At 49.5% G+C, this 16,426-nt stretch overlaps 1 protein-coding gene and 1 long non-coding RNA gene across 3 annotated transcripts in view; one reads left to right on the forward strand and one right to left on the reverse strand.

Moving 5' to 3' along the window:
- Positions 1 to 4,697: 4,697 nt before the first annotated feature.
- The window catches only part of AK2 (adenylate kinase 2), a 19,860-nt gene continuing 8,131 nt past the window's right edge, over positions 4,698 to 16,426 (reverse strand). Inside the window, exons 2-6 of one of the 2 annotated variants that reach the window (XM_031038902.2) lie at positions 14,141 to 14,251; positions 13,917 to 14,011; positions 9,079 to 9,151; positions 7,528 to 7,723; positions 4,698 to 5,596 (exon numbers count right to left, since the gene is read on the reverse strand). In XM_031038902.2, coding sequence (XP_030894762.1) covers positions 5,592 to 5,596; positions 7,528 to 7,723; positions 9,079 to 9,151; positions 13,917 to 14,011; positions 14,141 to 14,251 — 480 coding nt within the window. In that variant the 3' untranslated portion in view covers positions 4,698 to 5,591. Of the gene's footprint in view, positions 5,597 to 7,352; positions 7,724 to 9,078; positions 9,152 to 13,916; positions 14,012 to 14,140; positions 14,252 to 16,426 lie in introns of those variants that run through there. The other variant, XM_081818021.1, reaches the window with a different exon arrangement.
- LOC145721227 (uncharacterized) lies at positions 5,596 to 7,251 on the forward strand. Its single transcript, XR_014144787.1, has 2 exons — positions 5,596 to 6,261; positions 6,993 to 7,251. It is a non-coding gene; the product is annotated as an uncharacterized LOC145721227 (long non-coding RNA).

Below are 16,426 nucleotides of genomic sequence, written 5' to 3' on the forward strand. Positions count from 1 at the left end.
GAACTCATTCTCTATTGTTTTGTAATCTATGTTTATTCACTCAGTAGTTTATCTTGAAATTCTTGTCTTAAAGTGACTTATTTCATGATCGCATACTATTCCATGAATGAATCATCATAGCCTATCTCCCCTTTGTTGGAAATTTAGGTTGTTTCCAATTCTTACTGTTATAAAAAATGCTGCATATACTTATACTTAGTCATTTCCTTAGGATATACTAACAAAGTGGAATCGCTGAGCCAAAGCCGGCAGCTAGGAAACACACACTGAGCACCCGGACCATCAGTGTTCTCAGGCCCCCGATATACGTGAACTTGAGGCCTGGCAGGCACACCGACAGAGAGGCACTGCTCTCATTCGTTTATTTTAGGGCAATTTCCGGAGGTTTTCAAGGGATGAGCCAACAAATTCTCAGCAGAGACTCTCCCAGCCCACTGTAGCCCCTTCCTGGTGTCATGTCCAACTCAAGGGCGCACGGATCTAGCCCATCCCATGGTGCTCCTCGCGGCTCCCTCCCGTTCTGGCCTCCAGGAGGGCCGTTCCTGCAGACAGCCACTGGAGTGGGCTGTGGAGTAAGAGCAGGTAGCCCAGCCCCATGTGCGATTTCAACCACAGCCCTTGTTTCCGTCTTCAAGGACAGAATGTCCTCCTCTCCGTGACCTTTGGGCATTGTGGGGCCATGTCCATCCCGACCTGGTAGGCTGCCACACCAGCAACCCTGAGGAGACTCGGATTCCCACCCCCACCCAGGGGCACATCTGGCCACTCAGGAAACACCCCAGTGAAGAGCAACCTGTTCTGGTTTGGTGCAGTACTCCAAGGGGGATGGAGGCCACTGGCACTGGGGAACAGGGATAAAGATATATGGTCTGAAACACCTGGTAGCCACGACAGGGTCCTTTCTTCCTTGGCAAAGAGCCACAGGAAAAAAGGTAAGTAGGATCATTTATTGGGCTATTTTTGCATTTTATGGACTGTGCCTCCCATAGATGGGTGCTATGATCCTCCTTTTACAGATGAGTTCATTGAGGCTTGGAGGTTAGGCAGCTCCCAAGGCATGTGGCAAGCCATGTCAGTGCCTAGATCTAACCACAGGTCATCTCTGTCACCGCAGAACCCATGCCCACATCACTAGGCACGTGACGGAACACAGAGCTGACAATAAAACCGAGAGACTCCCTTCTTTTCGGTCCCACCACAGCAAAGGGTCACCCAACTCACGGTCAAAGCACTGATGCCGTGTGTTTGGGAGAGGTGGCAAATATGGCGTGAGGGCCAAGCTTAGAGCGGCCATCAACTCTGTGTATGTATCCTTGTCTCTGGCTCTTCCAGGTTCTTGAGCGGAAAAACTTCCCTTCTGTCGTCCCTATGCTTCATTTGAAAAACACGGTTTCCAAGCACCCTAGGGGTTCACTAGGTAAAAGCAGCCCTTAGTACCCGTGGCCTCCGCCTGGAATGCCCTGCCCTCTGCGTGGAGCCACCCCAGTCCCACCTCCTCCGCCTCGAAGCTACCAGATCCTCTCTGCAGTCTCACCTCCCGTACCACATAAGTAGCCCTTTCTTTACTCCCCACTTCTTTCCTGGAATAGACTCAAGGCAGTTGGAAAGACTCAAGACATGTCCAAACACATTAACACTAAACAGAATGACTGAGGTTGGGTGAGGTGGGTGAGAATTTTTTTTTTTTTTTAAGATTTTATTTATTTATTTGAGACAGAGAGAATGAGAGAGACAGAGAGCACATGAGAGGGGGGAGGGTCAGAGGGAGAAGCAGGCTCCCTGCCGAGCAGGGAGCCCGATGCGGGACTCGATCCCGGGACTCCAGGACCATGACCTGAGCCGAAGGCAGTCGCTTAACCAACTGAGCCACCCAGGCGCCCCAGTGGGTGAGAATTTTATTAAGAAAGCCTGACAGAAGAAAGCATAGCATCGAACACAAGGGGTCTCCTCACAGCCAGGGCAAAAAGCAAAAGTAGAAAATGAAGCATTTCTTGCCTAGTAGAAGAATGCAGACCAACTAAACAGGAAGCAAAACGATCTTCTAGCTCTAAGCTCGGAGAAATTTGTCCCCCGAGTCTTTATCTGAGGGACCCCCTACAACGTAATGATTTGCCCCCCATGGCCATTTTACCCGCAAAGCGCAGAGCCGTTCAGTCTGAGGGTTACTGCACAGGACCTGGTCCTGCCCCTGCCGTCTGCCACCTTGTCTTCCCACTCACGCCTGCTCTCTGCTGGGGGCTCCTCCTCTCGCCTGGGCGCCCCGAAGGGGTCTTCTGTGAGAGAAGCTCATCATCACACTGCCCTGCAGGACTCTAACACAGAGCTGCTATGTCCCCGAGATGTCGGCAGGACAGCGGTCCCTCGGGATCACGAATCCCTCGATGCCATCAGCTGTGCGGGGCTGCGGTCTGAAAGGAATGGCCGTGGCGTGGAGCCAATGTAGACACCCTCCTGCTGCCGCCCTTTCCAGAACGTACTGGCGGGGAAAATGGACTCCTCTCTCCCCCCGTAACTTGCTCCTCTGGCCTCCTGGAACAGGACTGGTTCCTGGAGTTCTGCGAATCGGGTACCTTGGAGCTTTGGCTCCCACAGCAGGGAAACAAAGTTAGGATGAAACAGGAGACGGTCTTACCTGAGGCAGCGCTCCCCACTCGGGCCCGTCACCGTGCCAGGCAGGCCTCCTCAAGTTTCTTCTCCTTCCATCCCGATCCGTGGCTCGTCGACGCGGCTGTATCACGAGTGCCTTCAGAGGGCTTCCCCGCTCCCAGCCAAGCGCCAAGGCCCCGGAGCAGCGGTGGAAGGCCGGCTGCGGAGCCCCGGCCGGGCGCGTTCCTGGCTCCTGCCGCTCCCGGGTGCACCTGCGGCCCGCGGAAATAAGGGCAGCGCTCACTCCCCCAGGCTTCCGAGAAGTGAGAGCGTGGACGCAGGGCCTATCATCCAGGAAGCGTAAGGTCATGCGAAACGATCCGTAATTAGGAAAATACAAAAATACGGAATTCTGCATACAACTTTAGAGGGCTGTCGCCAAGGCTTGCATTTTCTCTCTGCACGCCATCAGCAACGTGCCGGGCGTCTGCGGTGTGCCGGGAATCCGCTCACCAGGGTTGTCAGCACGCCCGAGGGGCAAGCGGCCATTTCTGTTCTACCGACGGGGAGGTACCTCGCCTGGGGTCTCACGGCGGAGGAGGTGCAGCAGGAGTCTGTCTTCTGACTCACTGAGCGGTCTTCCCAAGAAACACTGCTGAGGCTAACTGCTGAGGCCTCCTGAGGGCCAAGGTTGCCCTTCGTTCTGTCTGTCTGCAATGCTCTGTGCCCACAAGACAGCCTGGGACACTTTGCCTGGGTCCTCAGACTGGCAGTGAGCGGCCACGAACAAGAAGGCACCCGGAGGGGCCCGTCTTACCGGAGAGCTGTCCAAGTCGCTAAATCACCTCAGCGACAAGGTCAAGGGGACAGGCTCAGGTGGCAGAGACAGCTTTCGGCGCGCCGACTTGGCCTCTTCTGTGTGACCTCGCCGCTCCAGACCTTGATCGCCTCACCTGTAAGACAGGAGGACAGCTCCGACTGCCCGGATGCCCCAGGAGGGCCGGGGAAGGTCTTGGCTATGAGGCCTGTGCACAGTACCTGGCCTGGTGTCAGTGCTGCTGGCCCGGGAGCGGTTCCAGTCAGCTTCCAGATGGGGACACCAAGCCGAAAGACACGAACGAGAAGTCTCCCGGTCTTCTCTCAGGCCATTCTTCTCAACCACACCATGCTGCGGCCTCCTGGGCTGGGTCCACGAATCTCTCTCCAGTTTGTTGCATGATGACCAAGGAAGGGAAGAATGCTTTCATGGGGCATTTAAACAGCTCAGGGAACAGAAAGATCAGAGTCGTGTTGGCACCTGAATGACTGTAGAGGTGGGGAGGTGGGGAACCAGAGGGAGGCGCTGGCTCAAGAAGCGGCATTTAACATGCCCGTGACCACCCTGGATCACTCCAGAACTAGAAAGCCTGAAGGACGGCAGTGCTCCCAGCCTGGCTTCCTCTGGTTTCGGGAATAGCAGTCATTTCTCAGAAACCAACCCGCAGAGGCAGCCCTTCCAAAGAGCCTGAGAGCTTCAGCTTGGCTCTTCTGCTGAGCAAAAAATGGATTTATAAAGAAGCAACCAGGAGTGTTAAAGAGACAGCTGAAAAGACAGCCAAAAATCTGGCTAGGGATGGGAAGCACTGGCTTTCTAGGCTGTGGACAGCTGTCCACTCAACAATTCTCCAGCCCGGCACGAAGCAGATATATTTGTATATATTCGGATCCAACTAACATTTATCAAGTGTCTCTTGTGTGCCAGGTGCCAAGCACAAAGCTGCTTTTTATAAACTTCATTTAATGCCAACAAGTCTGTGAAGGTGGAATCACACCCCTCTTTTTTCAGACAAGGAAACAGGAGCAGAGTAAATGATTGGCTGGGATTCCTCACACCTCCTCTGAGCTCCAAGCACGGTGTGGTCTCCACGAAGCCGAGCTGCCTTGTCCTGCCTGCATCTGAGCTGAGGCTCAAGAGGGTGTGGCTCATCTTATGAGCACACACTTGGACCTCCCTGCCTTGTGACTTCTAGTGACAAGAAGGGGCTTCCAAGCCAGATTCAGAATTCAATGCCTTTTTTTTTTCCTAGCCCAGATCCCAAAAAAATTCATCAAAAAAATGCCACAACAGGGGATACAAATTTTTAACATACTTTATTGATTTAGGGGCCAAACAAGGCAGCATATGGTCAGTTAAGAAAGGCACCTCATTGAAAATAATACATCACAGTGCTGACGAGTGATCCCAGCCACAGGATTGGAGGATGGAAAGGACAATCTTTGGATTATGTTGCTTAGGACACTTGCTCCTTTGTTAACAAGTGTCCCTTCCCACATCGTGGATGTAAGATGGTAAGAGTGCAGGGCTGCTGGGTGGCTGCTGGGAGCTGACCCATGAAAATGGGTGGACTGGCACACAGCAGTGTGTCATTAGGAGGGAGACCAGCCCCGCCTTCCCCACAACTCCAGTAAACGTGATTGGCTGAGCCACCGCCCCCATGAACACGCCCCCCCCCCATCTCTTTCCAACGTGGAGATGATCTTTTGATCTCATGGTGCGGAGAACCAGGGCTAGGAGTCAAAGCCTCCGCTGTTCCAAGCTTTCAGAAAGACAGAACAATAGTTTGACTTCCTGCATTCTTAGGCTGGCAACCCATGAGGCTCTGAGATAAAAACTGAGGTCTTAGGGCACTTGGCTTTAAAATATATTGTCACCAATCCACAGTAAATGAAACCTGGGTTCCTCAGAAACAATACTGTACCTCCCTATTTCTATTTACAGCCTCTAATGAGTTTGTTTTTTTTTAAATTAATTTCACCCTTCCTCTGTACTTTTTCAGACTCCTCTAGGACATGTGAAGACGGCCTCACTACCACATTGCTGCTCTTTGTTACTCCTTTTGGGCCCTCATCATTCCTCCCTCTCCATCCTCACCCTGACCACCCCTCCCCTCTGCCCAGCACCTAAAGAGCAGGGATCACGCCGCGGGGTGATGAAGAGTGGTGCAGTCTCGCCTGGCCTTCTGTTACTAGGCTGAAATAGAGAGGAAACAAGAGAGAGAACAAAACGGGTTTTTAAAAACCAAGTAAATAACAGGAGGGCTGGCATGCATGCCCCAGCAACCAAATGCATCAGACACTGGACATTTCTGTCAGGAGAAAGCTCTCAATCCTGCTGAGGTTAAGGCTGTGTAATCAAATGAAGCAAAAATCTAAATCCTGACCACCCCCAAAAGGACATATGCATCCCGCATGTTCTAGGTTCACCAGCAGCCCAAATATGCGCACGTGAATGTAGATGGATGGGCAAAGATGACACACGTTCAATTAGCAAACATTCAAGGTCTGCCACCTCGAGGCCAAGTGCCTGCAACTGTCCCCTGTGAAAGGGTAGTGGACTCCAGGATCTGTGAGGTCTCCCTCCCCCAGGGAAGGGCTCCAGACCCCTGCAGACACGGCTCCTAGTTTTGGTTTCAGTCCTCTTCCTTGAAGTCATGTGCTTCCCCACACCAGACTAGGTTTCTGTTCAGAATGGGCGGAGTTAGTTTACAGGCAGGGAAGCAAGGCAGAGCAGAACTAGCAGACGCTCACTTGAACCAGATCAAAGGGAAGCAAGATGGCCACGTACCCATGCCCAGCTTCCAGGCAGACTGGGGACAAGCCCTCTGACAGTTCCACAGACAGCAGCAGGAGACTCAGGTCAGATGGGGACTGGGACTCTAGAGCCCTCTGCACCAAGTCAGCAGATTATGCTAGGGCAGGCGGCATTTATTTACTGGGCCTGCCACTGGTTTTCCAATGTCTTTTCCAGAGGCCACCGTTTTGTGGCCTCTCCCAACAGTCTATTAATTCATCTGTTTGCCACAAGTCAAACGGCACAGCATGGACCTCAGGAAATGCTTAATAGTTGGGGGAGCTAAAGTTAGGAATAAAAGCTGGTTACTGTCATAGGTGATCTTATTTTGGGTGATCTTTTCTTGGGGAGTCTGTGGACAGAGTCTGAGTTTAAAAGAGACACATCTGATTGAGGTTTCATATCCTGGGGAGACTGGGTTTGAGTAAACTCGAATGAAAACGAGGCCAAGAATAGATCACCTCCCAATCACTGTTTTGTTCATACTTGGAAAGGGAGGCAAACATTAAAAATGAAAACAAGCCTACCCTGGTCTCTTTGGGAAGTGGACTGGCTGCTCTCAGATGCCCAGCCTGGATGTTCAGAAGACAGTCTGAATTCAAAAGGACCGTCTACTTGGGTTCAATTCTTTGGCAACAATTCAGTTTTCACACACAGGTCCCAAATGATCCCTACTTTATAGCACTGTGATGCAGATCACAGAAATATTCCAACTCAGCCTGGATCTTTCTATGGTGATACCCTCTCCCAGTTATTTCTGAGATATGTAGCATAAATGCCTTTTCTTTCCATTTAGGGAAAAAATGAACCGACTCATGTGGCTTTTCATAGTGGGGTAGAAAACAAGTGGGATTCCATGCCAACATCTGCCACCGGGAACTTTGGCCCTGCTTGACTTTATGTGATCCTGGACTTCTACTCAGCTGTTGGAGATGGACTAGATACCATGAGGTTCTAGAACTGCGGTGCCCGGCAGATACCTGAGTTAGGTTATCTTGATAAAAATAAATAAAAATCAGGAGTATGCCTAAAGAAGTAAACAGCTGGTAAAGCAACCTTGCCTGTACCTTAGAAAGAAGGAAGAGTGTACATGTACTTAAGCCAATGACACACATACACACACACACACACACACAGATGAGAGTTGCACACACGCTAAAGATACATCAAGCAAGTGCTTTTTTAATTGGTACAACAAATGGTATTCTTGCTGACCTGAGGAAGCTTCCCTCTGCCTGCTCTGCACTTCCCACCCACTCCCTCAACAGGGATAGGTAGAAAGAAATTCCTTTTTTGGACCCAATGTTAGATAAACATAACCAAGTCTTTACATGTGGCTTTGGAGAAGGCCGCTAGGATGCTGGCAAACACGACGTCAGGGGTCTGGGTGGCGTCGATGACAGAATGGATCCCTCGTTTCCTGTAGTAGTCCACCAGCGGGGTGGTCTGAGTGTGGTAGGCCTCCAGGCGGATTTTCAAGGCCTTCTCATTATCATCTGATCGGCGGACCAAGGGTTCCCCAGTGATCTGAGAACAGGAAGGGGGCAGTGAAAGTCTGGGACTGTTAGCAAGGTTTCCAGATCTGCGATGCTGTCTGCTCCCAAAGGCCATCAGAGGGAAAGACAGACAATCTAGACCCCCTCCACTAAAGGGCTCTAAAGAGCTTTGCTACTCCCGGGAAGTTGGTCCCAGGAGCAGACCAACCAGTCCAGAGGAGCCGGGGAGCCTGAGGCAGCAAAGCATGAGGAAGGGGGTTTGTGGGAGGAAGACGGGCAAGGCCCCTCTCTCACAGCTTCTGCTCAGGTTGCTTGGCTTCCAAGATGAACACTTCTAGGGTCAGAAGCAAGAAAGATAGAGGCTCCCGAGACCAGGAGAATACATCAAAATCAGAGATGCATTCGCCATTGTGACCTTAGTCACCGAAGTCTTTGGTGTTTTCACTAGGGTGTTGGCCTTCAGCGTTCTGAAAGTGGCAAGTGGAGTGAGAAAGAACTCTGAATGGCAGAATTCCCGACCGTGGGAAATGTGACTAAGATGACGCGAAGGCTTGGAAACCTGTACGACCTGACGAACTTGTCTCAAGTGACAAAGGCAAACCCAGGAGATTCTTACTATTGCCTGCATGTTCTAAAACAGACGAAATGGACTAGTTACGGCAAATGTTACAGCGAACATCTATGAGACCCTCCCTGTTACATCTGCAAGACTGTCAAGAGCACTTGGCAATGTTAATCTAGCCCAAATAGTCTGAATCTGTAGGACGCAGCAGAGTCACCAGAGAGAGGACACATTCTTTCGAAGTAGGACCAGTCAACACATTTCTCTTCAGTCCTGTTCTCCTAGCTTGGCTCTCCTTCTGGGCTTCCAAGAAGCCTTCTCCTGGGATTAGTCAACCATTTGGGTCACCGTGATACCAGAGAGGGGCTGCTCTGCACCAAAGACAGGTATAAACCGGGCCCTATGAAGTAGCCACTGCTGGTAGCTACAGTCAAACAGTAAACCACCGGGGGAGCCGCTGTGTAGACAGAAGAGCCACAGCCCCCGTGATTTACTTGGTCGGTGATATTTCTCATGGTTAATAATATTGGTAGGGGGCGCCTGGGTGGCTCAGTTGGTTAAGCGACTGCCTTCGGCTCGGGTCATGATCCCGGAGTCCTGGGATCGAGTCCCACATCGGGCTCCTGGCTCGGCGGGGAGCCTGCTTCTCCCTCTGACCCTATCCCCTCTCATGCTGTTTCTCTCTCTCTCAAATAAATAAATAAATAAAATCTTTAAAAAAAAATAATATTGGTAGGAATAAAGGGAAGATGGAAAGAACAAAGAACAGAAAGGAATAAAGGGGAAGGAAGGAAAAGGCAATTTCCTGTCCTGCGTTTACATACGTCATCTTTCATGGGTTCCTTTGGGGGGTTGAACTCCTCGTGGTAGGAACGGCCACTCAGAGGGTGAATCAGCCTGAAAGACAGCAAACGAACATGAGTCAGGTTGCCTGAAAGTATCCCTGCACCCCAGGGGTTTCCAAGTTGACAAGCAATGACAGAGGAGCTGGACGTGAGGACTTCACCGGGCACAGAACCCAGCTATAGGCGTTTCTTGCTTGGGAAGATAACTGGGCTTCCAGGAGAGCTTATGCCAGACGGAGTATGATTTCTACTTTGCTCCAACGTGATGAGTGCCTGGCTGCCAAGGCTGGCGTAAGTACCTAATTCAGGAACCAGGTGCTGGTCTCACACAGCCATTCAATCTATTCACCTACTCGCCCAATAAACGTTTACTAAGTGCTTAGTCCAATTCAGGCCTTATGCTGAATCCAGGGGCCACACTGCAAGGAGTCAAGAGCCCTGATCACAAGCAGTGCTTATTCTAGTAGGAGGAACAAATGTGGAAAAAACCTAAAATAACTGTGACCCATCCTTTAATAGAGATTTGTGCAACATGCTACGGGGGCCAGAGGACAAAGAAGCTAACCCTATTTTCTATCCCAGTTTGGTTACAAAAACCAGAAAAGTGTGATGGAAAAATATGTATTGCAGATGCAAACACCACCAGACAGGGCAGCACCCCTTTGTGATCACGTAGATAAAAGGCGGCCCAAGCATCGGAGGGCCAAGCAATATGAACACTGGCTCCAGGAGAAATGACTCACTCGACAAGTCATAAAGTGCCCAAGAATGAAGCATTTAGCTGGCACTGAAAATGTAGCTGGGCACCCCATCTGTGCTGTGCCCCCTTGGGCTGCAAACCTGAGTTCCTGACTGGGAGTGGCCACACCATGGGAGCCCAGAAACCTAAGAAGGGAAGAAGGCAGGCCAAACCCTGCTAGCAGCCAGGGCCTGTCTAGTTTCCTAAGTTTGTGCCAACCCAGGCTTTCTTACTGAACGGATGTCTGCTCTCCTCATGAAGGTCTGTTATACCAGAGCTTCCCAACATTTTTCACCTCTTGGCACACGCAGAAATATTTATGCAGTACTTGTGTGCTTCCCCTCTGGAATAACCCAGGCCTACCCAGCTGCTCTGATGGCCGAGGGGATCGATATCTCAGCACATCAGCTGGGAAAGTCCAGGTCAGACTATCAAAGCCTGGGCAGGGGCGCCTGGGTGGCTCAGTAGGTTCAGCGTCCGACTCTTGGGTTTCGGCTCAGGTCATGATCTCAGGGTCGTAAGACTGAGCCCTGCATCAGTCACCACACTCAGTGCAGAGTTTGCTTGAGATTCTCTCTCCCTCTTCCCCTCCCCTGCTCTCTCCTGACAGCACACTTTTGGGGGGCCAAGTGGTCCATTTACAGCATTGGTGGGGGAAAGGTGATGGCTGAGTAAAATAAGCTACACTGAGTGGTCTGACCTGTTACGTGACAGGAGGTCAGGCCCTCTTTTATTTGAGTCGCTGGCGAGGTTCCTCTGGCGCCTCCACTGGGAGACCCAGGGAGAGGCTGCTGGGCTCAGCTACAGCTCTCCCTCTGCGAAGGGCTGCAAGCATGAGCCGTGGACCATGATTCTTCACCTTCTGGAGAGCACAAGGCACACAGCAACCACAGCAACCAGGCTGCGGCAAACACGACCCTTTCCTTGCCACATCCCTACATCTCTCGCTTACTCTGATTCCCTCAGCCCTCCAGTTACATACAGCACACTGCTCCTTCCCCACTCAGACTTCATTTAAAGGCTCATTCCCTAGAAGGGAAATGAAAGTAAGTCCAAGATCCAAGTTTTCAAAGTGGGATCCCAACCGCAATAGCTCTAAGAGCCAGACCTAGCGATGGAGGGAGGGCGTGATGTGGAGGGGTCAAGGCTGGGGTTCTAGAGCCACTGCTGTCTTGAGTATCACACTTCGGATGCCTGTTTTCTCAGCTGTGAAGTGGGGATGACTTGAGACATCAGGACAGCCAACTGGTAGGATAATTAGTAGCCAACAGAGAGCCAACACTGAAAAAGTTAAAACCGCCAACCGCCAACCATAGGTATTCAAAACATAAAGTAATGACTCATAATATTGTCAGAAGTGAGGTCAGAGCTAATCAAAGATATTTACGGTGGGGTTTAATCATGTCAGATTTAAATAAGATCCAACTAGTTCCTGCCTCTTTGTCTTCCAACCATCTGTAGTGGACTGGAAGGCAGAAAGCGGGCTTCCAGTGCTAGTTCTGCCACTGACCCATAGAGGGAACTTGAAAACAACTTTACCAGCCTGGCGTGTCCTGTTTCTCCCTCTGTGAGGGAGAGGGTCACACCACACCACTCACTCCCAAACCTAGACCCCGAGTCTTCTTCATCCTCTACAACAATCCTGTAGTTTGCTCTTCAGTATCTCTCTGTTCCCCACCAGCCAACCCCAGTTAAAAGCCTCCACATGGGGATCAGAATCAGCCTCCTAGGTGGGCTCTCGTCCGTTCCTCCTTTCCCCCAGTTTAGCCTGTATGCCAGGGCCAAACTAATGTTCTCAGAATGCTGTTCTTGCCATAACACCTCATGGCTTAAGAACATCCCATGACTGATATGCCTACCCGCTTCACCTTGGCGAATCTTCCCCAGTCAAGCGCCCATCCGACCTTCCAACAGCACTTGTTCTGCCACCCAGCTCTCCAGATCCTGCCTCCGACTGTGGACAGACATTCTGCCACCAGCACCAGCTAGAGGCCCTCCCCTAACCCATACTCATTCCCGCCTCTACTCTCTTCCCGGAGAGCCTCACCGAAATCCTCTCCATCCAGGAAGGCCATGTTTGACATTGCTCCTCTCCTAGGCAGCCTTCCCTTCCTGTTCCCAGGCTCACTCCTTAGGACTACCCACTGCGCTAACAAGCCCAGGTTTCTTGTATGGCTTGTAGACTCTCTGAGGTCAGAGATGGGCATATTATTCTTCTCTACCCTCTCCTGGTCCCCTACCCGAGTCTAGTACGGTGCTGCACACAGAATGGGCACTCAGGAACACGGGCCAATCGATGCAAAGGCCCCCAGGGTCAACTAGTACTGCTAACATCTGCTTTGTACATCAGGGGCCCCAGCCCTGGTGATGTGCCTCCCTGTCAACCTTACCACTTCTTGGCCTGCCTCCACTTTGTCTGCTCTGCCAGTGGGGACGCAAAAATACAGACGTTCCTGTATTGAAGGTGCCTATGGAATAGCTAGAAACAGGAAACCTGGACATTTGAACAAAAAAATTAATATAAGGTGGATCCACTGTATCTAATGTAGCCTCTCAGGAAAACACCTGTAACAGTCACCCCGCTGTCTGTTTACATTGTCTACCTCCCCCCTTGAAGATACGGACTGCAGGCACATGGAAAAAATGTGCAACCCCATGAGGAAATCAACTTAATAAAATTTACAACAAGGAAACATTTTCCCTCTAATTAAATCCAAAAGTTTACATGTACTATGATGGTCACAGCATCAAATTAACAGCAGACAACTGTACCACAATAAGGGGACAAGTAAGTAAATGATGGCTCGTCTACTGTGAAATACCAAGCAGCAATTAAAAATAATGGCCATGGATGTCTGGTTCAAGACGGGAGGCTGACCACCTTCCCGAGACTCCATTAAAATGACTAAGGGATATAAAAGCCATAGCCCACAATAAAGATGAGAATGGGAGGAGGGTCTATTAATGGCCGAGAGCTTCCCACATATTTCTGGAAGGCACAAAGCAGATGGCAGAGCGGACAGTGATACAGCGTAGAGGAAATTATAGCCTAAAACAGAGGACCTTTCAGAGCAAACTTGTTCAGAAAACAGAAGCATGTCTGTGTTCAATGGTGACTACTACAGAGAAACAAGTACTTTAAAGATTTTATTTATTTACTGTTTTAAGTAAACTCTACACCCAACACGGGGCTCCAACCTACAGCTCTGAGATTAAGAATTGCATGCTTCACTGACTGAGTCAGGCTGGTGCTCCAAGAAACAAGCACTTTATTTATTTATTTATTTTTAAAGATTTATTTATTTATTTTAGAGCGAGAGCGAGAGAGAGCAAGAGAAAGAAAGAGTGAGGGGGTGGGCAGAGGAAGAGGGAGAGAGCATCCGAAGCAGACTCCATGCTGAGCGCGGAGCTGGATCTCACAACTCTTTGAGATCACGACCTGAGCCAAAACCAAGAGACGGACGCTTAATGGACTGAGCCACCCAGGCGCCCCGAAATAAGTATTTGAAAATGAAACATGCAGCAAAGCAATAGTGGGTTTGGCTGAGGTGGCTGTACCATGAGCAAAATTTTCCTCCATTTTCTAAACTTTGTGTCAGTGGTCATATTATTTTCACACTACAAAACCTACAGCAAGGTATGGCAACTCCCAACCGAAACCAGATTTCAGGGCACTGGAGATAACCATGTAAGGAATGCAATCTTTCTGAAGCACCTACCGTAAGCAAGGCTCTGAACCATGCACGTCATGGTATCCAAAATGCGCAACGGTTCCTCGAAGCAGGTCTTATTAACCCCACTCTACAGAGGAGGAACCAGCCTTGGAGAGGTTAAGAAACTTGCCTAGGGTCAGGGTTAAAAGGTGACAGGCCTGAGATGCTGTCTGACTTCAAATCCCTTGCTCTTCTTTCCACATACCCCTATCCCATGTCACCATTTCAATGGATGTCATCAAATAAGACCAACCCATGTTAAAATGGCAGTACGCTGCCTGGCTGGGATTGGGCAAGAGCAGCTCTGCTGGTCTGATAAAGCTCAGAGGAGGCAGGCCCAGGAGAGATCTTCAGAGGACAAATACCTTCCCGTGATTCTTCGGATCAGCAGAGAGTCCGGGATGCTGAATTCAATCACAGAGTCAAGCTTCTCTTTCCTCTTCTCCATGAGGTCATCGAGCTGCAAGAGAGTATATGGCCCACCTAAACTACCAGAGCTTGATTGGAGCCACCTCCCTCAAAGTGATTAAGAGATAACGGGCCAAGAGTTCGTTTTCATGCATCAGTGACACAAATTCAAGGCACCCACCATTTCTGCCTGCCTCACGGTCCGAGGGAAGCCATCTAGAAGAAAACCATTTTTGCATCGAGGGGTCTCCAAATTCTTCTCAATGAGCTCCACTACCATTTCATCGCTCACCTAGAAGTTAAGAACAAGACAGCCTTGGGCTTAAATATGTTAATTAGGTGACATGAGCCCAACTCCAGGGCCACAAGTTTGCGTCTGTATAACCTGATTACCAAACAGCATGTTTTCTTGACCCCAAAGAAGCAAAACTTAGAGCAAATGTGGAGTGGCTCCACATTCCAAAGAAAATTCAGTTTCATGATTTTTGTCGTTGCCACATGTGTTCTCTTCACTTGAGATTCTTTTGTGTCCCAACAATCTGGGTGAGGGAAGAGGATCCCACTGCCTGTCACCTGGACAGGAGGCTTCCGTGTCTCAGGTCCTGAGGCCCTCTCTAGCCATTTGTCAGGATCCTTTCCATCAGATAATAGGTCATCAGCAAGCAGCTGTCTTCAAGGCACAAGAAAGATGAGGGCCTCTGGCTGAGAGATCACTGAGGAGGGCTCCATGGGAGAATGGGGCTCAACCAAAATGCAGAAAGGTACCAACTTTCCCTGTTTCACAATTCTGATTAGGCTAACAGTAAAGTGGTCCAGGCCATCCTGGACATGAGGTAACAGAGAAGGTCACTGAATTGGCAAGACTGGGTCAGAACCAAGGAAGTGAGGCGCCAGGCCAACACACCTCTTGGTCTCTCTAAAAGCCCCAATGAGGACCCTTCTCAGCTTCCGAAAACCGGTTTTCCTCCTAAGCTTTCTTAGAAAGAGATGTTCCCTACCAGCATGACAGTGAAGGCTGCTAACGCTCTTATCTCCTGGGACTGCCTGTGAACTTGGGGACAAAGTACAAGCTCTGTGATGAAGTGAAGGCTGGAGATAAGCAATCTCATGGCCATAAGCCAATTTTTTCTCAGTACAAGATCTTCTCGCAAGACCCAAAGTCCAAAATATCTAGCTTCTGGCTTAGCTCAAGGTCTCACAAACACGAAGGGAAAGCTAGAGTAAAGGGGCAGGTGGGTAGGAAGGGGTACCCCAGATATAGCTATGCAATCTCAAAGCCTGCCAGGAGGTAATTCAGGGATAAAGGCAAAGCCCAAGGCCTTCCCCAACCAACATTCTAAGATATGAGAAGACCAGAGGGCCAAGCACAAAATGACTTCTGAAGGTGATTCCCAGATGATAAATATACCTTTTTCTCCTCCCATTCCTCCAAAATGGTAAATCTGATCATCTTCATGTATGAACTTAAAAGAGGGAAATGTTGGGTGCCTGGGTGGCTCAGTCAGTTAAGTGTCTGCCTTTGGCTCCAGGTCATGATCCCAGGACCCTGGGATCAAGTCCCACATCAGGCTCCCTGCCCAGCGGGAAGTCTGTTTCTCCCTCTCTTTCTCTCTCTCTCTGTCAAATAAGAAAATCAAATCTTAAAAGAAACCAGGGAAAATGTTAAGGAAGCAAATGATTTGTAACTTTGTAAGTACTTGTAACACGGTGTATCTTCTTGCTCATGAATATTCTATACTATAACCATTGTTTCTGTAGTTTAAATGTTTTCTTGGTGTTCTAGTTTATTAAAATGCCTGAAGGTGACTCCCAGAGGCCAAGTCCCAGAATAACTCAGTTACAACTAAGCTCTGGCACTAATCAAAGAAGATTTAGTAGATAATAGATTATAATAATCATCCCATTGGATCAACTGGACTAAAAACATAAGAAAATGCTATTATATCCCCCAAATAGGAGGAATTACTTCCGTCAATCGCCAAGCAATCCACCATGAGAAACACAGAACACAGAACCACAAAAATAGAGTTAAAACACTCTGTGGTTTCCATCCTCTCCGGATACATCCTTGAGTTCTGGCCTAGGGATGGCAGTTTCATTTTTGGCTCTAAAACCAGGGCGTATTACAAGGCATCAGCACAAAGGAACCTCAAGAATACTGTAAACAGGGGCACCTGGCTGGCTTAGTCAGTAGAGCAAGCGACTCTTAATCTCAGGGTTGTGAGTTCAAGCCCCACACTGGGTACAGAGCCTACTTAAAAATAAAATAAAAAATACACATATAAAAAAAGAATACTGTGAATAAAATAAATGCCACACATTCAGAATGTACCATGTAACCTGCTACTCTAGAAGTTCATGTAGTTTGTGTTTGTTAGAACAGCCCGTAGCATAAGGCCGTCCGACAGAACTTTCTACAATGATGGAAATGAAATCTGTGCTAACAAACCCTTGAAATGCTGCAAGC

Source organism: Leptonychotes weddellii, chromosome 4, assembly GCF_054177405.1.
Source record: "Leptonychotes weddellii isolate Sample4059 chromosome 4, ASM5417740v2, whole genome shotgun sequence".
Lineage (NCBI taxonomy): Eukaryota > Metazoa > Chordata > Mammalia > Carnivora > Phocidae > Leptonychotes > Leptonychotes weddellii.